Source organism: Hirundo rustica, chromosome Z, assembly GCF_015227805.2.
Source record: "Hirundo rustica isolate bHirRus1 chromosome Z, bHirRus1.pri.v3, whole genome shotgun sequence".
Classification (NCBI taxonomy): Eukaryota; Metazoa; Chordata; class Aves; order Passeriformes; family Hirundinidae; genus Hirundo; species Hirundo rustica.
This window is the reverse complement of record NC_053488.1, coordinates 16,485,323-16,512,667: the sequence shown is the minus strand read 5'-3', so window position 1 is coordinate 16,512,667 and position 27,345 is coordinate 16,485,323. Positions and strand designations below refer to the sequence as shown.

The following is a 27,345-nucleotide window of genomic DNA, read 5'->3' as shown; positions in this document are numbered from 1 at the left end:
CTTAAACCATCTTTTTCAGTTAACAGTACTCAAGAAGCTAACTCATAAAAGAATAATATATAAGTGCTTTTTCAAGCATTAATGCCTCTTTCTTTTAGAGGCACAGGGCTGTATTTTCTGTACCATTTAGATTTCTTTGTGATCTTTCCTCCAGCCACTATGTATCATCATTTCTAACCTTGTGAGAACAGCCACTGAGGAAAAAAGTTAGTTCTTGAAGGATGTGTTTACTGTATCAATTGCTAATAAAATGTTTTCAGTGGATGGCAACAATTCATTGTCTTTTTTCAAAGTTGTGCGTGAAGTAGAAGTAATAGGTACAATGTATCAGTATTCCTGGATTTATTCCAGAAACGTTTCAACACTTCAGCGTCCAAGTTACTACGTGCCTCACTTTATTTGGGCCTATTTCTGCCACTGCCAAGGATGGTTCCATTGAAATAAAGCTAAACACTGGAGGTTGAAGATAGAAGCACTAAAATTTGTATTCTGCAAACAACAACAAAGGCAATTACTGGAGAGATATCTTTTTTTTTCTGATGTTGTAGATTTCAGTACCATTGAAACATCAAGCATTTTACATTTGATGAGCATATTACACTAAATGGGATGTCTGCACATCTGATGCTAACAGCTGTCATTTGTGTGTAGCACTCACTATCCACTTCAAATGGGTCTGATGCCTGTGAGTCTGATGTGCCATAATGTCTGCTCAACATAATGAAGGCGGTGAGAGACCAGCACCACTCAGAACTAGACCCAAATGCAACTTTTGCTGTAACTAAAATGTGATTAAACAAGCAGAAAAAAAAAGAAAATGCCAGTGTAACAAAATGGATGGTTTCAGCTTGGAAAACAAGGAACGATCAAGTCTGAAGTGTAGAAAGCATTTCCAGACTCCCTGAGTCCACTGCTTAGAATCACTAGAGACAGCCAATCCAGTGCTAAGAGCACAGAATTTATAATGCAGACTGTATTCACAGTGCACTGCTTCGGAGTTCCTACTTTCTTATGGTACCTCCTAAGCAACACATTCTTAATATTATTTCACTTACAGGAAGAACACCGTATCTTGGAAGTTTCAAATACTTTGCTAATGTTGGACAGGTAGGTGTAATGGGAGGAGGCTGCCTGTGCAGTTCAGTATGTGGCCTCACAGCTGGTAAGAAGACATCTGGGCTCTGGGGCTTGCTGCAGTTCAAGCCTGCTGAATCTCTGATTCCCAACCCCTAAGTACCCTTTTCAGCTACTCAAACACCCTACATTTATTTCATTGAAGTTCTATGTATTGAACATTCCTTCAGGTTCTGATTCTGAATAAGGCTGAATTCTGTTAAGTTTCATTGAACTTAAGTAAGCAACAGCAAGTTACTGTTCAAAAATTTAAAATGAGCCCCTCAAAAAAAAAAAAAAAAAAAAAAAAAAGGGAAAAAAAAAGACAGCACATTTTGTTAAATTTATAAAAGTTGCTTATCTCTTATTAACACCTATTTTTTTCATTTCAGAGAAACACAGTCCACAATTCTAACATCAAATACATATGTATATATATCTGATACAAAAATCTCTTCTTAATGGTTTTTGAAGCAGGGGTGATTGATCATGGAAAAAAAAAAAAACAACCCACGACATCCATTTAAAAATCAACTTAATCTTGCAACAGCCTCAAAAGAAAATGTTCCTCAAAGGAAAACGTTCTTCCAGAAAATAAAATCCATATCCTGTATCATTTTGAACTTAGTGGTTGTACTTGGACACACAATTTCAGGCTTTAAGATTAAGGGAAGAGAAAGGTTGTGGTGGGGATTTGCGACTTATCCTTATTATTTTTTATAATTAAATACATCTGCAAAAGTATGTTCTGTCACAGTCTCATTAATGGTAAAAGGCAGTACAAGCCCAAACAGATTGCCTGCCAAGGTGATCTATATGATAGGCTACAGAAAATCTTATTTAAGCATGTAAGATAAGCCAACATTTTGTCTTCACAGCACAGTAAAATCAAGGGCGGATTGTTTATTTTTTAAATTATGCCAGTCTATAATGAAGATTGTTGGCTCTAATCATGTTTCCTTTGACATTTTGTTTTGTAAATGTTCTTTAGGAGATGTTTTCCCAAGTAAGTAAGCAGGCTGTGAAATGGAATTGTATACTCAAATTTGTCTCAAATATGGCCATACAGACTATGAAGTTCTCCTCTCCAAACAGGATTTGTCTGCATGGGGTGAGACAGTTACATATAAAGATACAACCATCTCTTAAAATCTCATTTCCAGTGAACTTAGAGAGACACTTGTTTTAGTTCAGATCATGCTGCATCAACTGAAAAAAAAAGCTACTAGAAAAAGGGGTCAGCTCCTCATTTTCCTCTGATTAGTTCTGTTTCAAACTAGGAAAATATATGATCCTGGTTTTACTGTGGCAATACAATATCACTAAAGCTTCTGTCACCAATATAAATAAACCCACGATGTCTTATTGAGTGAACATAAATAATCACAAGCACAACTGTTACTCTTGCAAGAAAGCCCAAGGCAGGATTTTGAAATGTGAAAAAAACCCACCAAAGGTGCTGCAATCTGAATAACTGCCTATCACTGTGCTTAAAGTCCTATTTTCTGAAATTCAAAACTAAGCAAAGAACCTGTAGTTGTTTGCTGTATATGAAATTCAGGCTGTCAAGGGTCCAGTATTACACAACAGCATCCCAGTTTTCCTGTCAAAGATTTCAAAAGATTTGGTAAGGATTTCAATGACAGCAGGACTGGGACACTGGCCTGGAAACATTCTTTACAGGATTGGGGGGCAGGGGTGGGGTGGAGGGAAAGGACTAGAGCACTCCCACGCCACAGGTTTAATAAACAAATAATTGTGGTTCATGTCATGCTTTCAGTCTGCCATGTTGTAGGCACTGGGGGCACTTTTGTAAGGAGCCATCAGTAAATCACGCAGAGCACACACGCGCTCTGGCAGGAGTACGGGCTTTGCAAACAAGCATTGCTTTGCAAGCATTTATGCAAGACACTGCTTTCAAGAAGTACACGTAAATGCATAAACCAAGAAGCACCTACGTTTTTCATGCCCACAGCTTGCGATTTCATGGATGACTGTGAAAGCCAAACTGTGCTGGAGTTTGCTTTCTGGAGAGCTAGGAAATGGTGCCTGTGAAGGTTCCCTTCCTGATCTTGGAGAGACACATCCCAGGGAGCCAGGCAGTGCATTGTTCCAGTACCTCCCATCAACCCCTAACTTCAGGTTAGACTAAAGATTTGAAGTTTATATCACTCCTTTGTAACATTTCCAGGAAAGCACCAAGGAATGGTGGATGGTGTTAATCTTTTCTTTGAACCTAATTGTCTTGTCCTATCATACCTGCTGCTGCAAAGCTTAATCTCATAGCCCATAATTTTAATCATATAACTTCTTTCTCTAAATTTTTGTTTGCTTCTCCTTTCACTGCCTGGAGCATAGGCAGCTCGCCTTTACTTCGGGAAACATCACTTAATTCAATAGGTATCTCTTGGTCATCTCAAACCAAAAAAAACTCAGATCCTTTCAAACCAGCATGTTTTGAACAAGTAAGGAGTGTTTCCAGTGTCTTCTGAAAACAGAAGTCCTTTCCTGTAGTTTACATCTATTTAAATGCTTACTAAACATTGCACCTTCAAATTCATCATGAAGTTACTCCCCAAATTGAATCAAAAAGAACAAAACAAAGTGACTGTGATAGATACAAACCTACAAAGTTCATTTTTATGTTTTACTTCTGTATGCTAGCTGCTTGACAGGCAGATCAGCCCAAGAAAAATAAGCCCTGACATTATCAAAGTCCAAAAATATTGATTTTTTTTTACTAAATCAAAGTAAGAAACTGAATGAATAATTTCATTTCCACACAGAACTACTGTATATGGAAGGCAGCTTCCATTTTAAATTAAAAGAATAACAACGACTTCCCTAAAATATTACATGGAAAGCTAGTAATCTAGCATGGTGAGATTCAGCAAAGTGATTCTTTAGCAGCTTCCTGCATTCTGCAGTTGCAGGCCACTAGTCTTTAATCCAACATCTTTTTCTCAGATAATAAAGGCACTTTCAGCAGTGAAGAGACCTTTATTTAAAATATCTAAGGATAAACATGTGCAATCATTTTTATTTATCAGAAATGGTTTCTTCTGGACATAGGAAATAAATGAAATTTCACAGGTTCATTGCACAGAAAGTTTCCTTACTACCAAGAATATGCTCAAAGCCTGGATAAAAACCCTCGCACATACTAAACGCACTGGAGTCCTTCAATTAGGTGCTATAACCATGCCATGAAACTCTGCAAAAAGGAGTATTTTACTTCATTACTATGTATTCCTGAACTATTTTTATAGTACAATTTGTACACTGTCATACTTGCTGCTCTAGCCAAAGAAGGGTTGAACTGCCCCAGAAGACTTCACAACAGAAGAATAGATTTTGAAATGTTGATGTAGGGACAGGGAAAGAAGAAACTATATTATCAACCATACATGCATTCAGTTACACTCTAGAGTGCTATAGCACTCCATTAATAAGGCAGTTTTGTGTTTGCATTAAGTGCAACTTAAGAATTAATGTGAATGTCAAAAGGCAGGTGCTTTCTGGATTAATGCAGAACCTAAATTCCATTTGTACAAGGTAGGTCATTGATAGGCACTACTAACACAGAGGGGACAACCTGACAGGTAGTCACTCCTGTCAGGAAGACTCACAACTCCACCTAAAGATAGCATGAAAACTTAGCTACAGAGAGTTAGGTGAACTAACTTACACAGTGAAAAAAATACATATTTATCCATCTCCCAGAGATGAATCAGCTCCCATACTCAAAGCATCAAAGTTTCCTTTCCACTTGTCATTTTATTCTTAGTTATTTCTCCATCTCTCCTGGTTCTCCTAGCTTCTGATGCTTCCAATATCATCACGCTGTATCAGTCCCAAATTATCTTTCATTGCAAATCTCACAATAATCTATTCAGTTCTCACTTATCAAGATGAAACTTACTTCAATTACAAGTCTTCATGTGGTAAGTATTTGTGGAGAATATTTGTTCTGACTCTAAACTGTACTGGTTTGTAAAATTACTTACTGTGAAGTCACAGCCAGTGCTTTTCTTGATATCATCTACTGTCAGTCCTTCCCAGATTTCTATGAGGGTCAATCCCTTCTTCTTGTCCACATCAAACACTGCCTATTAAGTTCAACAAGCACATAATTATTTTATTATTAAAAGAGAAAATGAGGATGTAAATGCAGTAACGTACAAAAAGGTGTGCTGAAGTAGATAGCATTCCTTCAGTAACATAAGATGCCACTTTTCTCTTTCATGACTGACCAATAAAGATTTCTGCTGCATTTATTTGTACTGAGAAAGAGAATCTAGAATGTGTTAGAATATCTAGAATTGAGTATGTGTTAGTTTCGTGGGGGAAAAGTACAGCTGCCCATCACTGCAGGAAATGTGGACTGTGCCTGCTTCTCCAATCTGGTGAGAATGAGAGGTTCAAAGGAGAGGGCTGAGATGTTTTTTGCTGCAAGACGCTGTTCACCAAGAGACGACAAAAGAAATAAGGGAAGAGAATGTCTCCCCTATTCTTTTATTTCATTTTATGGCCAGTAGAGAGATCATCTTTGGCTGACTGTAAGTTTCTTCAACAGCTACAGCATACCCAATGCAAATGCTATAATTTCTAGAAGACAGCAGTGAAATACAAGATTCTCTGCAGTATATTTAAAAGAAAGCTTGAGAGGAAGGAGCTGAAGGAGCAAAGGCTGTTCTATCTGATGTCTTTGTGTACTCCATCTCTGAGACTTAAAGTGCATCAAATAAAAATACCTGTAAAACAATGTGCACTTTAATAGCGCCTACCAGAGGGAGATACACAGGTTGCAAGCTAGTTGCCAGGGAAACCATAAGGTCTAAAGTAATTTTTATTAAAAATAAAAGTTTAGTAGCAGAAGACCAGCAAAACGTGAACTCGAAATGAAAGTGAAGTTCTAAGTTCATCACAGAAGCGTCCTGCAGTCTAGTTGTCCTCTGGGCACATGAAACTGCTTTTTATGGGACTGGAAAAGGACAGCTTCTTTAAGTCTTCAAAAGTGAAGCTGGGCATAAGGAACATTCCATGATGCTACTGAGGAAACAGAATTTGCAACACTATCTAAATTTTGTTGCACATTTGTATAAATTCCTAATAAAGCCACAAGATCTGGTAACTGATGAATATTAGAGACATTCCTACTTGTTTATTTTCTATTAGTTCTTGTTCCCTCTCAGTTTCTTTGTACCTTACATTTGTACGTGACCAGTTGGTAGAAAACTAATTAAAAAAAAAAAAAAAAAATCCATATTTCAATGTATTTTCCCTTTGTGAAGAAAAATCCTATAGATGTAGCAATATCCCACCATGAGAAAGCAAATTCTTCATCAGCACCTTTGATGCATTCTACTTGGCATGATAGATAGCTCACAGAGAGACTACTCTAAGTCCTTAAAAATGTAAACACCAAAAATAAAAGGTGTGTGATTACAGCAAAAACCTTAAGTCACTTATCCTTTGCTAAAAAGATCCACTAATGTACTTTGAGCAGCAGCAGTATGAGATGCTCGTATGTACTTCCACTGGAGAATAAATTGCTCCACAAATTGAATCAAAGACAAAACAGCTAAAGCTCTGCTACAGCCACAGGTTTCTCTGAAACAGTATGTAGTATACATGAAAAATGACAACTGTCCAAACTATGCGTGCTCTTCTGGGGAAAAAAGCCAAAACAAAACAAAATTATAAAAACAAACAAATTAAACAAACAAACAAACAAACAAACAAAAAAACCCACCAAAAACCTACCAGAAGCAAACAACAATACCTCTTTGCCTCCCCAGCTGTCATTACAGCCATATTTGAAAATTTGCATGACACAGCAAATTTTCAGCAATACTTTGCAGGAAAACAAGGAGATACATATTTTTCATGCCTGTCATACGTGGTATCTTTGTTCTGAAGGCATCTCAGCATACAGTGCAGTATACTAGATGTCAAAACTTTAAAAGGAAAAAAATGAGTCCCAAGACTTCTGGACCTAAACCTCAAGGCCATCTTTTCCCTTCAGTGGTAACACTTGATGAATATATTCTTCATTTTTGCTAAGCTTTGCTATTGTTATTAGGGATAGAAGACAAAATTATTAACAAGGAGTCAAGAAAAATACTTTACCTTTTCTGTAATGATGCGGTCAACACATTGTTTCCCAGTAAGTGGTAAACTGCATTTTTCCAAGATTTTATGGACATTGCCCTGTTTTTAACAATATACAAATATCAGTTTTTAAAAATCTCAAATATGTTCATGAAAATCACAGCTGTAGCCATTCAGTGCTATTTAAACATTCAATATGCTTAGACCACTCTTCAAATACACCTCTAAGGCTGACTAGTAAGAATCTTACTGTACCACTGAGAGGACTCTTGAGTTTAAAAATCCTGCATACTGCTGCTTAATAATCTGCCCTTCCTGCTACAATGTGAGGACAAGAACCTCACTGATGACACATGAAGGACATAAATTAGGAAACAACATTATGGGCAATGTATTTCCCTGTCTTATCCTTCATCACAAACAGTGTGTGCAGGATCAGCTACAGACAGAGTTCAAATGTACGGTCTCTCTCTGATCTCAAAACAGTAAAACCAGTTTATTTACACATATTGTCTCTAGGAAAGTCCTTGTCTTTTTTTCCTTTCTTTTTCTTCATTTTTTAAAAACAATAGTTCAAAAATGGCTCTAGATCATACTAAGTTAATGTCGGCTGCAAGAGCTCTGAAGGGATTTAAGGCAGATGGATCACTACTTATTTGTGAGTGTTTTACAGAAGTAGCTTTAAGTGCACATTTCTCCCATTACCACATGCTTTTATTTTTTTGTCTAATTATCAATTTTCAGTTACACATTTCAAAACTCTCAGAGTATAACATGTCTCATTCAACCATTTAGAATCAGCAGTTTACCTTAAGGCTTAATCAGGAGCCATATCACAGCCAGTTTGACTACTGAATGATAACACAGTGAACAGTCAATGTGCTTTTGAATTTGTCTTTCTCTGTGAGGAGCTATTTCTTCATTCTAGTTACTTTTGATCTACTTATACCCTGTCCGTCTTGAGAATGTCGTTGTGCCATCTGCCTAAGAGCCAAGATTAATCTGTGCTATTTGTAGTATCTTCAGTTAACATATCAGATACACTTCTCAGCCCTGTGAAATGAAGTGTCTCTTTGTGGAACCCAACAGAGATTGAAACGCATGGACATACAGAGGTGACAGCTTGAATGGCTCCTGTGACCCTGAGAACTAATACATTTGAGCTTCTTAACACTTGAGCTGAAGATTACTGTATTACCAGCTAGCCTTAAAGATGAAATGCATTTCCTGATCTTTTCAAAGGCTGGACTCAATGATCTTAGAGGCCTTTTTCAACCTAAATGATTCTGTGACTTTTAGAAGACACCCAACAGGGAACAATAAGAAGAACAATGTAAATGGAACCGTATGATTTTTACCATCTGAATTTATTCAGATTTATTCAGGATTTGTTCAGATAAAGAAAAGGACTATTGTGTAGATACATAAAACCTTAGGTGTTCCAATCTGCTTTAAATAAAAAATTCTCTTGTTGAAGAACAAAAATGTCCTTAGTCTTCCACAATACATTAAAATCAGAACTTTTCACAGTATGAGAACAGAGTTTTCCATTCAGTGCTCCATATTTCAGTTATGTCCAAATCAAGTGCTTAAAACCAGTCTCCATTCTGTTCTTCTGAACAGTGGAGACAACTCATTTCACAACATGGAACAATTACCAGCCCTTACTTTACTATGTTTTGCAAAATATGTCAATGATGGTAAGGGGTAAGAACTTAATTTCTAATTCTCTCAGGTAGTATTTAGCAAATTAGACACAGATACACAGGGACTGTTTAGATATTCAATAACAAGCTTATATTCTATTATTCCTTTATACGTGACTAGGAAATAAGAGGTAATCTAGCAAAAAATACATTAAGAAAAACTAATGAATTTGACGTAAGGTCCATTTGCCAAGTGTCTCTCAGTGGCCTAAGCATATAGAAAAAAAATTGAAATATCTTTCTGCAGATATGCCTTCTTGGTTCCTGATATGCTGTAATGCACATATTTTCTGAGGCAGAGACTGCTTCCATGCAGCTGTATTTAAGAGCCATTGATAAACTCAACCTCATAGAATAGTTTAGTCTCTTCTATATAGACTTAATTCCTTGAGATTTTTGCATCATTCTGCTATCATCCACAACTTCAATGGCTGGCTGTGGAAAGCGTTTTGTCTTGTTTCAACTAATTTCAGTGAGTTATCCCTACTTTGTTCATGAGGCAGTGGGAATTCTGCATCCACCTTCTCCAGTCCCTCATCATTTTGTGTACTTGTCTGTTACCCTTCCTCAAGAGCAGGTCTTAAGCTGAAGATTCTTCTACAAAGTTGATTTCATGTTGTCTCATCTATCTTCTGTACATTTTGGGTTTCACTACATCTAGAGACTTAAGTAATTAAAAATTTAATTAACTTGGGACTGAGCATATTTGTTTGTATTTGCAACATACTGCTTATCAGAGTTTTAAAAGAGTAAAGTTCCTTGAGTATTTGAGTGGTAAGACAGTTACTATTTCCAATTTAGTGTAATTTTATAATTTAGTGTAAATTATATTCTGCCTGTGCTGCAAGGACTCAGCCTATTTCTATGTTTAAAAACTGCAACATGTGTTCTGAAAGGAGAATGGCTAGAAAATTCTTAGAAAACTTACTTTAATGTTTAACAAGCCATTGGTATTATTAAAAGAAAACAAACAACCAAACTTGAAAAGGATTAGAAGTTCCGTCACAAGATCATAACTCAGACAAAACTAGAACAAGAACTACCTCTTGCAGCACCTCTTGAACGTGCCCATTGAAGGCACTGCCCATACCCCGTATCTTCCACTATATTTCCATTCATCAGATCTTGACTGCTGTTGATTTGCAGGAAATTTTCATGGTAGATGGTAGGTTTCTTATTTATTTGGAGAATAAGATTACAGAAACTTCCCTTTACTAAAGAGCCAGTAGACACAAGAGACTGCTCAGTACATGCAGACTGTTCTTTCACTCAGTAGCACATTGGGCTTCGAGCAGGGTGAAGGACTCCTCTTCTGATGAGACAGTCAGATGCAGTAAGTTTTTGATAAAATATTTGGTGTAAAGAATTGCAAAGCCATGAACAAAAAATCAACTGTGGAAGATACAGTCACCCCCAATAAAAGGCTTCTGACTTTCGAAACTGGCCCCATGTATAGCCCCCTGGCTATATTTGCTGGACTATTAAAAAAAAAAAAAAAAAAAAGGAAGAGCGTCTGAAAACTCTAAAAGCACTTTTGATCTCTAAGCACTAGATTTCTATATGACATCATCATATCTGAGCAAGCAAAAGGCATCAACATGAAGACCCCAGAAAGTGGCTAGGTAAGAGGGAAAAGTGCCATTTAAAAATAAGAATAAAATAAAAAACTATTGCATATTGTTAGTTTGGCAGTGTCTTCGCACAAAAGCAGAAGAAATAATTTATGAAAATCTGTAATTGTCTCTCCAGAAGTGCACACCAGGTGCACCATGCACAGAAGTGCCCAAAGTAGGCATACACATGCCAAAATAAATAATTTTATGCCTGACCTATTCATAACAGGGAACCTATCTGTTTTTATTCTTTTCCTGTTTCAGTACTCCTACAGACAAAACCAAAACAACCCAGTAAACAATTTCCAAGCATTGTTTTGGAAAAATATTGTAGCAATAATACCTTTAGGAGAAAAACTGGTTTGAATAATTACATTGTGTATGGACTCTAAGCCTCAACCAAATTCCACATTAAGTAAACTTTTAGCATAAATATTTACTCAGATCACATTAATACCTGAAGTGTGTGTCTGAGCAAATGGATAACTTGCTATGTTACTACAGTTTTTGCAAGGCTGTGTGATAGTGAAGCAAGTCATAAAGATTAATTAATTTTATACTTTCATTTACTTATTTATGCATATAAACATTAAAATTATCAGGTTAAATTGAACTCTGTTACTCAAAATGTGCCTCTGAGATCACAGTTTAGTATAAATAGTGAAACTACTATATTTTTCAATATATATTTGTTTTTATTTTCAAGTGAAAATTAATTCTTCAAATCTCATTAAAAAACCACACAACTGTTAATATTTTTTACTCGCATATTTACATATTTACTATTGTTTACCATCCAAGTTCTGACAAGAGTTATTACTTTGAAAATACAAAATAAATTCTTGTTGCAGACATATAATAAATATGGAATAACAGAAACACAAAAGTTAAACAAAAAGTAAATTTTTAAACATTCGGGGTAGAGATCTCTGTCAGTACATTTTTTCTCCAGTGTTAGAAGTTTCAAATGAAAAGTTTCCTATGATCTTTTGTGGGGGACTTCTATCTATAGCATATGCCTATATCACTGCTCCCACAAAGATGTCTCTAGATTAACCACTTACACATAATGATGTAAGGCAGCCTGCAACCCATTATAGACGAAACTATATATTCTATTAAGCTGTCAGTACCAATTTGACTGGCAACTTCAAAGGTAAATATCTTTCCAACATAACAAGCATTTAACCACGGGAAACCTCGTTTTTCAAATTATTCTGAGGGAAAGAGTAGAGTAGTACCTACTATAGCTTTGGAAATGGCCACCCCCATTAAATCTGCATGAAGTAGCTTAAAAAATGTGTGGACCTTTTAAACATGAATTTAATATTTCAGTTTTTTCCTGTGGTGAATGATTCACCAACAAGAGTAAAGGAAGCATATTAACCTAGCCTCCAGTTGCATCACCATAATAACTAACAGCAAAACTGTCAAATCCTCACAAAGTAGCAGAATGAATATATCTTTTTTTCCTGTTTATTTTTTGCCTTTTGTGCAGCACAAAACTCTGATTTAGAAAGAAGTGACAGAGCCTTACCTTGGCTGAGTGCTCCATGGTGACAACCACTTTGGTCTGCGCACTGGATACAAGGTCCATGGCACCCCCCATTCCTTTCACCATCTTACCCTAAAATGAATTTTTTAATGGAAATGTTATTTTTTGTTTGTTTTTAAAAGATAATACTGTGGCTGCAAGTGACAGCACAAGATAGTCAACCTTTCCTGCATCAAAAGCCCACCTATTTCATAACCACGGTATTCAAACACCAACAGAGTGAAAAGAGCTATCTCATTCTCGGCTCTAGATGACGCATAGGAGAAGAGTGATGAGTGAGAACAAGGAGAGCCACTGCCACAGCTGTTTCCCTGGGGTGTAACTGAAATCTGAGTGGTATCACTGGCTTAGTGGAAGCACTGAGGGGCAATGAATTTAGTCCCAATGGTTTTGTCCCTTAAAAAGCAAAATGTATATCCTCCTGTTGATGGAAATGTCACTGCTTCCCCAAAAGAAATCTCTACCTATAAAATGCAGCAACAAGAACATCTAAACTCTGTACATCCATCTGACAGTTTAGAAAGTCTCTTGCCACTTCAGAAAGCCATGCCTTGTATCACTACATCAGCACAAATCAATTGTTTTTGTTATATTCCAGATGTTTGTAGAGGTAATTTCAGAATATGGGCAAATACATAAATATGGCTCAGTATTCACTTCTGTTTGTCCCTCAAAACAAGCAATGCCTTCAGCCTCTGGACTCACTCTTCTCTTGAAGTGTGTTACAACTGCACTTGCTATCACAGCAGGTGTCTTGTGGCTTGGTGTTCAGCTACCTCTATTTTTACTTTCCATAATGCCATATCATTCAATCCTGCCTGCTTCCATTACCTTAACCTGGATGCATCTGATCTTGGAAGACAGAGGTCCAGACCTGACACACTACTGACAGGAAATCACCATAATTACAAAGTTCTATGCATATGAGCAGAGCAATCACTTTTGAACAAGTACTAGACTGTTGTTGTGCATTGTTTGGGTTTATATTGTACCTCATTTTTATACTGGGTTTTGTAATGGCTCCTTCTGTACCACCCTGTTCCCCTGGAAAATGTATCATCCCGAGGTTTGTCCCTGCTCCTTTTCCCTGCCCATTTTCCCACACTGTAATCCAGCTCTGTTCCACTTCTACCTTATCCCTGATTGGGTAGTGGCTTGTCTCCGCTTTTAGCCCCTTGCCCTGGATATAAGCCAGAAAAGCACGTGGATCCCTCTCTTAGCCGGGGGACAAGAACTGGGCTCCTGACCCAGGTGGGGGCAGGACCACAGGAGAAAGACTGAATAAAGCCCTGATTCCCCCAGGATCAAGGGCAGACCTTTCCTTTGCCACCGACGGGTACCTGCTCTCTTTAAAGGAAAAGGTTCACAGCCACTCTGGGATCTATGGGGCCCTGAGGAAAAATCCTTCCAACTGTGGTTTGTCTCTCAAGCTAGCCGAGGCAAAAATGGAGCCAGGGGGCTCCGAGAACACAAAGGCAGCCTGTTTTCCACTGGATTCCAGAGGAAGACTGGATCAACTGGACCCTTTTTTTGGACCCTTTTTGCCATCACTGGACCCTTTCTACAGGAACATCTCTACTCCAACAGAACCACATCTGTTACTCCACAAGGATTTATGTGGACCGCTTGTTTGTTTGTTTGCTTGGGGTTTTTTGTACTACTACATTTGTATTTTTAACATTCCTAGTAAAGATCTCTTATTTTGCAATTACGGGCTTTCTTTGCCTGAAAGCCCCTAATTACAAAATTATAACAATTTGAAGGCAGGGGATTTACATTCTCCATTCCAAGGGAAGCTCCAGCTTTCCCTGTCCTGTACCTCTCTTTCCAAACCAAGACAGGCCTTGTGGGGAAGCCATATGAGGAGTGGCTGAGGTCAGCCTGGAGAATAGGAGGTGAGACCCCACTTCAGTTACAACTTCCTCCATAGCGGAAGAGGAGGAGCAGGCACTGATCTCTTCTTTGCAGCGACCAGTGACAGGACCTGAAGGACAGGCCTGAAGTTGTGTCAGGGAAGGTTTAGGTTGGATATAAGAAAAGTTTTTCACCCAGAGGATGTGTTTCACCCTGGGCACTAGAACAGACTCTCAAGGAAGCGGCCAGAGCACCAGCTTTACAGAGTTCAAGAAGCATTTGGACAGTGCTCTCAGGCACATGCTGTGACTCTTGGGGATGGTGCTGTGCAGGGATTTGTGAAACATGACTTTAAAGAGTTAAGATTTTAGCTAAGGGTTAGAAGAAATTTATATCAATCAAAATGTAAGTTAGATTAGTAAATGGTAGGTTAATGATTATTAGATGCCCAAGCTAGAGCTAACTGTTATATCATGAGCTTGTTTATAGAAAAAGTGGAGTAAGTGAACCGTCATAAGGACAGATTGAAACCACTAAGAACAATGGCCAGCACATGGACTTGGTATCAATCAATCACAAAGCAGGGGACCTTGGATCATGCCAGAGGGTCACAGAGACCTGATGAAGACTCTCCTGACTTCATCCTTTGAGACCACTGACCCAATTCAAGACCACTGACCCAATTCAAGAGAAGAACTGCGCACGCGTGAAGGACCAATAGCCTCATTTTAATACAGAGCGGGGATGGGAGGTGCTGGGGTTATGCATATGTATTGGATGTAAGATCTTGGAAAATAAACAGAGAGCCAAGAGTCTTGTTCGGGGCGGCAACACCTTTTGTAGATGACTCCTGTGCTGCCCACCGGTGAATAACCATACCACTTTCTAACTTTAATTAGTTAGAGGGTCTTTGTCCGTGACTATATCGGTTTTCAATGACTCAGTTGGACTTCGATGATCCATGTGGGTCCCTTCAAACTCAGAATATTCTGATTCTGTGATTCTGTCAATTTCACAGATTACAATAAATTAATTTCTGCCTCAAACAGTTTGCATTTTCTTTTGAGTAGTTACATGGACAGTAATACATTTTCTGTTACAGATATAAAACCTGTAAGTTTATTATTAAATGCTCGGAAAACTTCACAGTACAAAGTTTTTCTCTTGCACTTCCTTTTATCAGATATGTGATCCAATACCTCACAAGTATCACTACCTATGGTCTATGATAAACATATGGAAGAGACTTGTCTCATTAAACTGCCAGGCCAGCTACTTGTTAGTCTCCAGATCACGATGGTCTCTTATGTAATGAAGGCAGTTGTACTGGTTTGGCACAGCCTGGTTTTCAGTAGCAGACGGGCTACAGAGGTGGCTCCTGTGAGGAACTGCTGGAAGCTTCCACCACATCCAGCAGAGCCAAACCCTGATGGCCCTGAAGATGGACATGCTGGGCCAAAGCTGGGCCAATGAGAGGAGCTGGTAATGCCTCTGTGATGAGATATTTAAGAAGAAAATCAAAACAAAGTAACAGTTTTGTGCTTCTTGTCAAAGAGGAGGTGAGAACATGTGAGGGAAAACAACATGGTGACAGCAAGGTCAGTAGAGAAGGAGGGGGAGGAGCTGCTCCAGGCGATGAAGCCGAGACTCCTCCGCAGGCCATGGTGAGACCAGGGTGAAGCAGCTGTTTCCCTGCAGCCTGTGGGGATCCACGGGGATGCAGAGATCCCCCTGCAGCCTGTGGGGATCCATGGGGGATGCAGAGATCCACCTGCAGCCTGTGGGGATCCACGGGGGATGCAGAGATCCACCTGCAGCCAGTGGGGATCCACGGGGGATGCAGACATCCACCTGCAGCCTGTGGGGATCCACGGGGGATGCAGAGATCCACCTGCAGCCTGTGGGGATCCATGGGGGATGCAGAGATCCCCCTGCAGCCTGTGGGGATCCACGGGGGATGCAGAGATCCACCTACAGCCTGTGGGGATCCATGGGGGATGCAGAGATCCACCTGCAGCCTGTGGGGATCCATGGGGGATGCAGAGATCCACCTGCAGCCTGTGGGGATCCACGGGGGATGCAGAGATCCACCTGCAGCCTGTGGGGATCCACGGGGGATGCAGAGATCCACCTGCAGCCTGTGGGGATCCACGGGGGATGCAGAGATCCACCTGCAGCCTGTGGGGATCCACGGGGGATGCAGAGATCCATGCACAGCCCGTGGGAGAGGTGCCCATGCTGGAGCTGGTGCATGCCTGAAGGAGGCTGTGATCCCGTGGGAGACCCGGTGGAGAGGGGGGGCCCTGCTTCCAGGCTGGAGCAGCCTGTCCCTGGAGGACTACACCCCGTGGGAAGAGAGCCACGTAGAAGCAGTTTTGGGAGGGCTGTGTGGCTGTGGGAGGGACCCACGTTTGCAGCAGGTGCAGTTTGGCTGCTGCTCATGAGAGTGGACCCAGGCTGGATAAGTTCACAGAGAGCCGTTTCCTGTGGGAGGGACCCCATGGCCTCACCAGGGAAGGACTCCTCTCCCAGAGCAGCGGAAGAAAATCTCAGTGGTGAACTGACCAAACCCCCCATGACCTGTACCCCTGCACCGTCAGTGGGAAGGAGAGAGGGGCTGGGGGGAAAAGGTGTTTTAAGGGTGTATTTTATTTCTCATTATCCTCCTCTGATTCTGTTAGTTATAAAATTTCACTTTTCAAGTAAAGTTGAGCCCTTGAAATATTTCTCCTGGTCCTTGTCTCATCCATGAAGCCTTTGTTAATTTTTTTTGCCTTCTCTCTCCTCTGCCCAGCTGTAGCAGAGGAGGGTGAGCAAGCAACTCTCATGGGTGTCTGGTGTTTGGCCAGTGTGAAACCACAACAGCAGTATTCACACACACAATAATATTCCTATTTTCCTACTGTTGGCACAGTGAAGAATAAATTGCATCTTCCTAAAGTATAAACAAGCCCTCTGGCATTGTTCAGTCAGACCAATATTTTAAATTTATCACATAAATTATTGTTACTACTAAATATTTCTTTGTAAATACAAATGTGAAAAGGATTTATCTCTGTCCCTAACTTCCTGGCACTGCTCAGATCATTCTCCATCCTGCCTGGAAAAACACAGCTCTCACAGAGACTGCGGTGACCTGCCTGCCAGAGACTCCATGGCAAGATAATGCAGAGTAGCTGAAGATGACATATCATCTCCACAGTAACTCAGAATATGTTCGCAGTGAGGATCAGACTATCAATACATCCATCCCGATAATGCCATTAACTCATTTTCCAGGCCTTTTCGTACTATTAACTACAAAAGACCTAGAGCAACCAGTAAATTCCTGAGGAACTAAGTGCTGATGAAAGTCATCAGCAAATGTACTGCTGAAGAAGCTGTCACACATAACTGAGAGAAGAGACATCGTCCCTTTGTGCATGAAGAAAGAGGAAAATGCAAGCTGAAGAGAAGGACTAGGGATTTTAAATTGCTTCATCCGCTCTTCCTCTTCAGGAAAATATATTCATTTCTATAAGGTGATGCCTGGTAAAGCAAATCAATTTAATATTAAATGCAAATAACCAAGTAATTACATGCTTTTATTTTGAGGAATATCCAAAGCATAAGAGACTTAGATTGCTCTCAGTGCACCTACCAAACTACCACAACTTGCATTTTCCCCCACACCATACTGGAAAAGGGGACAGCTACATGCTAAATTTGAATTGAAATATTCAAGACTAAAAGGTGATTCCAAAAAGACACTTCACTCATTTGCTCTACCCTGCTCCCTCCATTTATTTATTTAAGATGATTTTTGTTAGTTCTTAATTACAATGGTGCTGCTAGCTTAAGAAATCTTTCAGAAGGAAAGGCTTAGTGCAGTGGTAGAGCACTGGTAATTTGAAGCACTGTTATAAAACCCATTTCATCAGACAGAGCTTGAAGTAAGAATAAAAGATCTTTGAATTAGCCATGGGAGGTCCAGTGTTGGCAGTTATTTATCAGAGAGTTGGGTAGAGAACAGACACAAGTTGGGTAGACACAATTTCCTTGCAGCTTCTCAGTTACAATACAAGGTGGGAATTATCCTTTTCCCATTGTGCTTTCTGCAGTTTTTTTCTAAGTTTCATGGACAGTTTGACATGGACAAGTCATGGAAAGTTTGGACCTGATGCTTTGGGTTTTCTTAATTGAGATCATCAGCTCTCCTGCTTCTTTGTGTAGGTCAAAAACCTACACAGTACTAGTGGAACTTCTTATAATGCCTACTTATTGCAAAATGAATAATTTTGTTATTGTGGTAATGGGGCATCTTTAAGAAAATATGAGAGAAGGGTATTTATTTTCTCATCTAATGAGTTTATATCTGAACATTATTTGAGTCGTCAAAATACGAGACCAAAGTGCCTGGGGAATTAATTTAGCCTAATAGTAATTCCTAAACAGGAACTTTCATGTTTGTTTGGTCACATGTGGCACCCAAGACAACCTGGCATTTGGAAACTTGTGGGTTCTCCAATGTGGGCCAGACAGTCAAGATATTTTTCAAGAGAATGTGAAGTTTTGCCTAAGTGGCATTTCAAGCAAGCTAGAAAGGTGCTATAGCAAGCAGTAAACAATTTATAAGAAAATCCAAGCAGATAAACAGATAAAGAAGAAATAGCTGAGAAAAAGGAGAAAAAATCAGGAGCCTTCTAACACTATTAGGGTCTTGCATCCATGCTGGTGCCTTAAAACTTTCCTCCATATTCCCAGGAGAAACGACTTTTCTTCTGTAACTGAACTTTATAACTACTCCCAACATCATATGGAAAAATGCACCTGAACTTTGCTTCAGTTAAAATAGCATGATCTTTTGAGACAGACAGGTATTGCATCAACAGTACAGCAGTGCTGATGAGCTAATGATGAGTTCAAGAAATGTGATATATGTGCTAAAGTTAATTCGTGTTATCAAATTATAAAGGGTAAATGTTCACTGTATAAATATGAGTGTTAAAGATTTGTTCAAACTAATATGGGTAAAAGTAAAATGGAAAAACCAAAATAAAAGAATTTCCTCAACTCGGGAAGCACGGGAGGGACACGAGGAAAGTATGATTGGAATTACCAGAGAGGGGGCCTAGAAACTATCGCTGCCGGGAATCCCTGAAAGGATACAAAGGACAACGGAAAACGGAGATACAAGTCCGGAGACCGAGATAATCACTTCAGATGGATATCTCTACTCGTCTCTGTTGAAAATTAACATATCCACGACACACCCGGGCTCGGCCATCAGCTGCATTGTTCCACCCTACCGGTCCATTCAAACTCCCGATACCGGGACTTGCATGATTAATGAAGACGCCTCGGAGGGAAGACCGTCAGAATCCCGGACTTCACTCCATGATCCAGTGTATAAAAAGGGGCGGCTGGAGACCGAAGTTGTGAACTTGGGGGGGGTAACAGACTGGCAGAGTCTGATATCCGTGTTCACCCAGCGGCGATCCCGGGCTCGACGCTGTCCTTTTAATTGTGGCTTTCTGAGACTGATATTTTGTCTCACAATAAAATTCTAAATTTCTGATAAATCGAATCTGGTCGATTTTATTTATAACAAGAAACAATGAAAACTTGTCAGTGGTAAATTGAATTATTCCATTGAAAACTGAATATCAAAGCACAGGCAAGGTGAAATGTACACATGCTTGGAAAGGAATCAAGCCACATCCCTCCTAAGAGTCCTTGCCCATGTTCCCAGCTGCCCTAATACTGTATTAAACAAATAGCATTCAGTCTGAAATTTCTCTTTCTTTGAATTATATAAAAGAATATGCATGCCCCACACTACGCTTGAAGTTAGTGAAACTGCTGTTTCAAAAAGTCTTACAGAAGATAACAAGTGCTTCGACTTTAAAATGCAAGCTTCCCATTCAACCTCAATTTTCAGGCATCCCCCCAAAGACTGTGAACAAGATGCCTAGGATGAGAGAGAAAAGAATTTAAAGACATCAGTGTTGTCTTTAATGGCAATGTGTCAGGTATGAAAGGAAAAATGGTATGAAAGGTGTCCTTATGAAAGGAAATTATTGTATCATGCCACGGTCAGACACTAAAATTCAGAGTAACTGGAACAATATGAGCTTCACAGAGAAAAGAAGAAGCTAAGATAATGGAGTGGATGCAAGGTACTGCCATCACAAGCATCAATTGTTCAAATGCTACAGTCAAAAGGATAAGGTGAAAGGCCCTTCAAAGGTCTCTGCCCCGCCCCTCTCCGCAGTACTGCTAACACACATCAGCCACACAGCTCTCCCTCTCTGCATAGGTACTTGCCAGCACACACGGGTCAGCACCAAACAGCACAGCATAGTGAAAGAGGTCATCAGAGCCATGCATAATAATCTCATCAACTGCTGTGGGGTAACACCTGGTTGGTTTGGGAAAGTGCATATTAGCCCCAAACTTTGTTTTAGGGGGGAAAAAAAAAAAAAACAACAACAACAAAAAAACCCCAGAAGATAATATTAAAAAAACACAGATGTATAAATCTACAATAACTTCATAAAAATATAGATTAACTTCATAAAAATATAGATATCTCCTTGCTCACAGTCCTGCCCTGTATTTAAAGGACAGGTATATTTTTAGTTGATTCTAAAGTGAAAGTCACAAGTCTTCCAGATTTCACTTTCCTTTTTTTACCGTGGAAAAGACTGGATGAAGATTGTGTCAAAAAAGATGGATAAAACTCACGTATTCTGAACAATACTTCACTGATTTTATGTCCTTACATATGTCCCACTTACAGAATTATTCAACTAGGACAGCTAGATTAGATTTTACTCTGAGAAAAAAAAAAAACAACAAAAAACAGTAGGAAGTCATTAACAGGACTTTTCAATCAGAAAAGTGGGTAATGCAACAATAGAACAAAAAGTTAATACTGGCAGAATACATCAAAACTAAGCACACTGTACATGCACAATGGGGTAAATGTATTTTTTTAAAAAGATACAAAAAAACCCCCTAGTTGTGTGGTTTAGCCGTACAAGAAATGGTCTAGTTTTGAAGAATGTTATCCAGGTATCTCCTAAGACACAGACAAGCACATAGTGAAAAGCAAAATGGAAAAGTAAGTCTAATTTCTGATAGAATGGAGTATATGTTTTGAATTACTTCTTTTTCTTACCAAAATGTAAAAATAACTCTTCCCTAAAATTTGACATACACAAATATGTGCACTAGCTATTTTTATAATTTTATTTTCCATAATCAGAAAATTAGGGCTGTATGAAACATGTGCAAAGAAAGTTGGGCAAATTTCATTCCTTTATTCTCCCATAAGCCTAACTTGAAATAACCATTGGCAACAGATTTGAATGAATACACTGAGAAGCTGCATCTCAAGAAGAATGCAAAACAGTCTGTGACATGCTTCATTGAAATGGATTTACTTTACAGTGATGAATGTTATTTCAGTCTAACATTCAGATGAATGTTATTTCAGTAGTGGGACAACTAAGCTGTCCATTTACCTTTGCATGCCATTTCCAAAACACACAGCATAGCATGCAATAATTAAATTTACTGCCAACATAATACTAGTCTCACTTGAAAGTGATGGTTCCATATCGTAGTAACAGTTCTCACCACTAACCCACAGATCAGAAGTCCTTTGACATAAGCTTATATTTTTGAGACAGGCAGAATTTCTTCAGCTGCTCTCATTATACAGAAAGCAGAGCTGCCACTTCCCACACTTAAAATTTAAGAGTATGAATAAAATACCAATAGGGAGCTCCTACATTCCTTCCATGCAGTCTGAAGAGAAATAAACATGAGGAAAACTGATAGAAAAAGCCCTCAAAAAGGTGGAAGAAGTAGAGCCAACACAATACACTCAGTTTCTCCTCTTTGGCTTGCAATAGTGATAATTTTGTGTTGCCAAGGCTCTGCAGGGCTTTCAGGCACATGTTTGTTGGGAGATAAGCAGTAGGCTCATATATTACTGTAGGGGTAATTTCAAGACGTGTGTCTGGAAAAACCTTATTGTCTTGGTTTTGAAAGACAGTTGCCTGCCAAAGAAAGCTAGAGCCTCCCTTAGAATGATGAATGTAAACCCCATTCCCTCCAAACTATTATAATTTTGCAATTAGGGGCTTTCATGGGAGTAACAGTTCTTTACTAGGAAAATTAAAATTAAAAAAAAACCAAAAACAAAAACAACAAAAAAACAAAACAAAACAAAAAAAAAACACCCAAGCAAGGAAGCAAACAAAAATCCTGGAAAAACCCTGAGAGAGTCAGGGATACGACCTGGCACCCTGTTGGTCAGGGTGTTGGAAGCAGTCCAAATAAGTCCTCCTGGAGTAACAGATGTGGTTCTGTGGAGCAGAGATGGTCCTGTAGAAAGTTCAGTGGTGGTGAGATGGGTCCAGTCTTCCTCCGGGCATGCAGTTGAAAAATCAGATACCTTGTGTCCTTCAGTCCCAGTTTTTATCTAGCTAGGAACAGCTGGCTGCTCCCCCACTGTGTGGAGCATCTCACAATGGGATGATGGAATGTGTCATGTCATCCGTGGGCCCTAATGGCCCATTATCAGAGGATCCATCCTGGAGGATGGAGGGGTAGTGAAAGAGATAAGAAACAATGCCCCACCTGGTTTCAATGGCTGGGCCATTATCAGAATGGCCTCCCCCCTGGAGTTACAAGAGAAGGATAAAACATCCCCCAAAAAACAGCTTTCAACAGATGAAATAGAATACACATTTTTAGGTTATATAATATGAGACACTAATACATCATACTAAACCAATGTCCCATTGAAAAGTAGATTTCCAAGAAGACTCTGGGTAACTGCAAGTCTCATCCTTCTCCTTCGTCGAATTACTGATGTAGCCCTACTCATGTCCTAGACATCAGACAACTCAATATTATTACTGAGAGAAACCCAAGTCACTGAGCATATTTAACCTGCATATTTTCTATTCATACATACTCATTTTCTATTCATTCATTTTAGCCCATTTGTAGTCCTTCACACATTTTATAGGTAAAATACTTTCCTTGCAATACTTTCCTTGTACAGCTTAAAACAAAACCCTGAATTTAATGCATTCAATGCCACAGATATACCAGGAGAACTAGGAGAGTAATTAGACAATATGCTCGGATTCAAAATTAAAATATGCCTTGTGCAAAGACACTCCTACCAAAGCAAAGTGACAAACAGGCTGCAGTAGGGCTCCTCAGGGAGGACCTACAGTGCTCTCAGGCATTCAGGGATGTATTCAGGGATACATGTACTTTCTTCCATCATTAAAAATGATAATTTTGTATAAGAAAAACTCTTGGTGTGGAGCCCTCTGTTTCCAGGTTTGGCACTACAAATAGCTAAAAGCAAAAATAAAACCAAAAACCCCTCATGCAGACACAGAGTAGCCTGGTCTCTGTCAATTTACCTTTATGTTAAAAATGTTTTTACTAATGAGGTCAAAGTGTCCAAAATTGTGCAATATACGTACTTTGAAGCGCTGTAGAAAAACTACCAATAATGTATAAAATTATATTCCTAATGCCTGAGGTTATATTAACCTCTACAGAGTGTAAATTAAAAGATTTATTTTTGAATTTGAATGGGTCTCTTCATCTCTTCAGATAATCTTCTTTGATAAAGCTTAGATTTTTTTTTGTAATTTCATTTAATTCTTTAGTGCATTAAAATCTCAGGCTGTTGAATCTAAAATGTAAGGATTTATTTTTTTCCAAAGAATAATACAGATTTATGTATCCAAACTGCACCTCCTGCACTAATTACATCACTCTCTTCTCTTAGTGCTAACTGCACTACCTTAGCAATCTTAACACGAACTTTAGACGCCAGTTGAAGAATATACAAAACTAAAGTTTATTTTCTTAGTTTGTACTGTTTGTAGAGAATGGATTTGTAGGGATGCTAAATACTGTCAGGTCCTGTATCATCTCTGAGGCTGCTGCTTGTTAACTTCTAGACACTAGGCTTTGAGTCTGTTTCCTTAGGAAATGGCCAGCCTCTTTTCTACCTTTGGATGTATCCTGTCTGGCCTTGTGAACTTACACAAATCCAGTTTATTAACCAGTCCTCTTTGATGGTGGGTACTAAGTGCTATATCTACACATCTCCTAAACACCTCCAGAGATGCTGACTCTAGCACTTCTCTGGAGAATCTGGTCCAATGCTTGGCAACTTTTTGATGAGGAAAGTGTTCCTATTGTCCAATCTAAACCTGCCCTGAAAAAAAATTGAGGCTGTTTCTTCTTGTACTATCTTGTACTATCAGCTATTGCGAGGCTGACCCCAGAGGCTGATGCCATCAGGCTACAGCCTCCTTTCAGGGGGTTGTAGGGAGTGGTAAGGTGTTCCTTGAGCCTGCTCTTCGCCAGGCTAAACAACCCCAGCTCCCTCAGCAGCTTCTCACAAGACTTGTGCTGCAGACCCACCACCAGTTTTGCTGCTCTTTCGTGGACATGCTCCAGCACCACAAAGACTTTCCTGGGCAGTTTTCCAGCCACTCTGTCCCAGCCTGTGGCACTGCCTGGGGCTGTTGTGACCCAAGGGCATGACCCAGCACTTGGCCTTGTTGAACCTCATACCACTGGGTTCAGCCCATCAACCCAGCCTGCCCAGATTCCTCTGCAGAGCCTTCCTGCCCTCCAGATCAACACTCCCACCCAGCTTCGTGTCACCTGCAAACTGACTGAGGTACACTCAATGCCCATGTTCAGATCATCAATAAAGACAATAATCAGGGCTGGCCCCAATACTGAGCCCTGAGGAACTCTACCAGTGACCAGCCCCAGATGGGTGTAACTCCATTCAGCACCACTCCCTGGACCCAGACACTCACAGCTCTTTACTCAGTCAACTGTTCACCCTCAAAGCCATAAGCAGCCAGTTTGTCCAGAACAATATAATGGAAAATTATGTCAAAAACTTTACTGAAATCTAGACAGACAACATACAGAGCCTTTCCCGCATTCATTAAGCCAGACACCCTGTCTGGCTTCTGGTATGGAAGAAGATCAGGTTCTCAAGCAGAAACTGCCTTTCCTAAACCCATCTGTCTGATCCCTTGGTTGTCCTGTATGCCCTGCATGATGGCACTCAGGATGATCTATTCCATGACCTTCCCTAACACTGAGGTCAGGCTGACAGATCTGCACTTCCCTGGATCCTCCTTCTTGTCCTTCTGTGGACAGCTGTCACACCTGCCAATCTCAGTCACCATGGATATCCCAGGTTAATCATGACTGCTGGGAAATGATGGAAAGTGTCTCAGTGAGCCCATTCACCAGTTCCCACAGTACCCTGGGCTGGCTCCCATCTGCTCCCATAGACCTGTGTGTGTCTAAGTAGCACAGCAGGTTGGTGACCAGTTCCCCCAAAGTGTGGAGGCTTTATTCTGCTCCCTATCCCTGTTTTCCAGCTCAGAGGGCTCAGTCCCTAGAGAACAACTGGTCTTACAACAAAAGACTAAGGCATATAAGGTATTATAAACTTCAGCCTTTTCCATGTCTTTTGTCACTATGTTTCTCCCTGCCTCCAGTGAAGGACGGAGAACTTCCTTAGCCCTTCTTTTATTATTGATGTATTTGTAAAAGCACTTTGTACTGTCTTCTATGGCAGTAGCCAAATTAAGCTGGACTTTGGCTCTTCTGATACTCTCTTAACATAACCTCATTACATCCTTGTAGTCCTCTTGAGTATGCTACCTTCTCATTAATGATTCATTACACAGTTATATTTTAGATGTATTAGATATATTCTGATATATCTCTAGTGTCATGGACATTTAATCAATTTAATACTTCCAAATTCATCAATTTCCAGCTGCAGAGACCCTCCACTATTGTTTCAATTCTTCTGCTGGTACAGTGTGTCAGCTGTATCAGTAGTCATTTTAGGGTTGTTTAATGTTAGGGGTTTGTTCAGAAATGTGTATTAAAAAGACAGAAGTCTTGGGGTCATAGGGCAACATGGTGGAACTTCTGGTGTTTTGTTTTGACCTACACCCAGCCTCTGATACATGTCACAACAACCATCACAGTTATGTACCTTCTCTTAGGAAGGATGGGGAAAATAAAGCAAGCTTTGTGCAAGCTGCAGCTGTAGTATTTTTTAGTAGACTTGGCCCTTGCAGAATGGCAGCAGAAATTGTTTCATAAAAGCTGCTATTCTTAGGGTTTCAAAAAGACACTAGTTGAAAGGAACTGAAAATAAGTACACGTATGGATATATGCAGTCAATCGCACAACTTTCAAAAACACATGTGTGACAACTAATGCTGTTGCTCTGTACAAGCCAGGAAACTGCCCTGCTGGCAGCAATTTCTGATATTAATTTGAGACACACAGATAGGTCACTCATGAAATGAAATGTGGCTCCATCCAGTAGTAACCAGCCATGGGTCTGGCCTATCTGTCCCACTCCATGGTCATGACCTCTGTGCTTCTCTTCAACCTCTCTTGGCCAGCTTCTCACAGCCACATTCTCTTCCCAGGAGATACACAGAAATTTGCCTCCTTCTCTTTTCCCTCCTCAGAAACCCTCTTGTTAGTTGGAGAAATACCAAAGTAAGGAAGACAAAAAGCCATTAAGTTGTAGTGCTTAATGGAACAAAATTACCAATAAATGTCAGTACTTAGGAAGTAAATTCCGCCTAAGCAAACAGCATTGTTTACTGCACGAGCTTAAAATATTCACACCCTCTTCTCTCTTTACTCACGGGATTTTTCTCTCCATTAAAAGTCAGAAGATAAGAGCAAAGAAAGGGCTGTAATTACTGCAATGAGACTTCTTCAGCTCAGTTCCTTGTAATAAGTGCAAGTAAACACACACATGCACATGCTATGGCCCCAGTGTTCCCAAGTTCTTGTGGGACAGAAGGGACTGCTTCATAATGGTACTTAACTCAAAACATATAGAGCTATTACTTGACCTTGAAATAATGGCAAATATCATCAATACAAGAATCCAAAAGCTACAGTATGTAAGAAAACTAAACCAAAACTGAATGAAAAGTGAAAAATGTTAGAACAAAATACAGCTTGAAGTTTCCTTACACCATTAATTTTCAGCAAAGTCAATCTTTGTATCACCCACACACAAATCTTGTGACTAAAAAAGAAACACACCTTGCTTATAATTAAATTTAACCAACAATAATATATCATCTTATTTACAGGATAAAAGCAGGGAGCAGGGAGATCTGTATATCTATGGGCTGGTTAATCCCATTTTAAAAATCTGTACTGTAGAATAGTAGTAACATATCAATAAAGTAGATTAAGAATCATCCATCCAACAGATCTCCATAAAAGTAACCAAAGAAAAAATATTTCTGCTTGGAAAGGCTCCTGGTTAGATTTATGAAGTGTC

General features: G+C 39.5%; 1 protein-coding gene across 1 annotated transcript in view; it reads right to left on the bottom strand.

Moving 5' to 3' along the window:
* The window catches only part of OXCT1 (3-oxoacid CoA-transferase 1), an 88,588-nt gene that overhangs the window by 4,849 nt on the left and 56,394 nt on the right, over positions 1-27,345 (bottom strand). The window contains exons 14-16 of the mRNA XM_040089497.2: positions 12,084-12,173; positions 7,246-7,326; positions 5,121-5,222 (exon numbers count right to left, since the gene is read on the bottom strand). Coding sequence (XP_039945431.1) covers positions 5,121-5,222; positions 7,246-7,326; positions 12,084-12,173 — 273 coding nt within the window. The remainder of the gene's footprint in view (positions 1-5,120; positions 5,223-7,245; positions 7,327-12,083; positions 12,174-27,345) is intronic.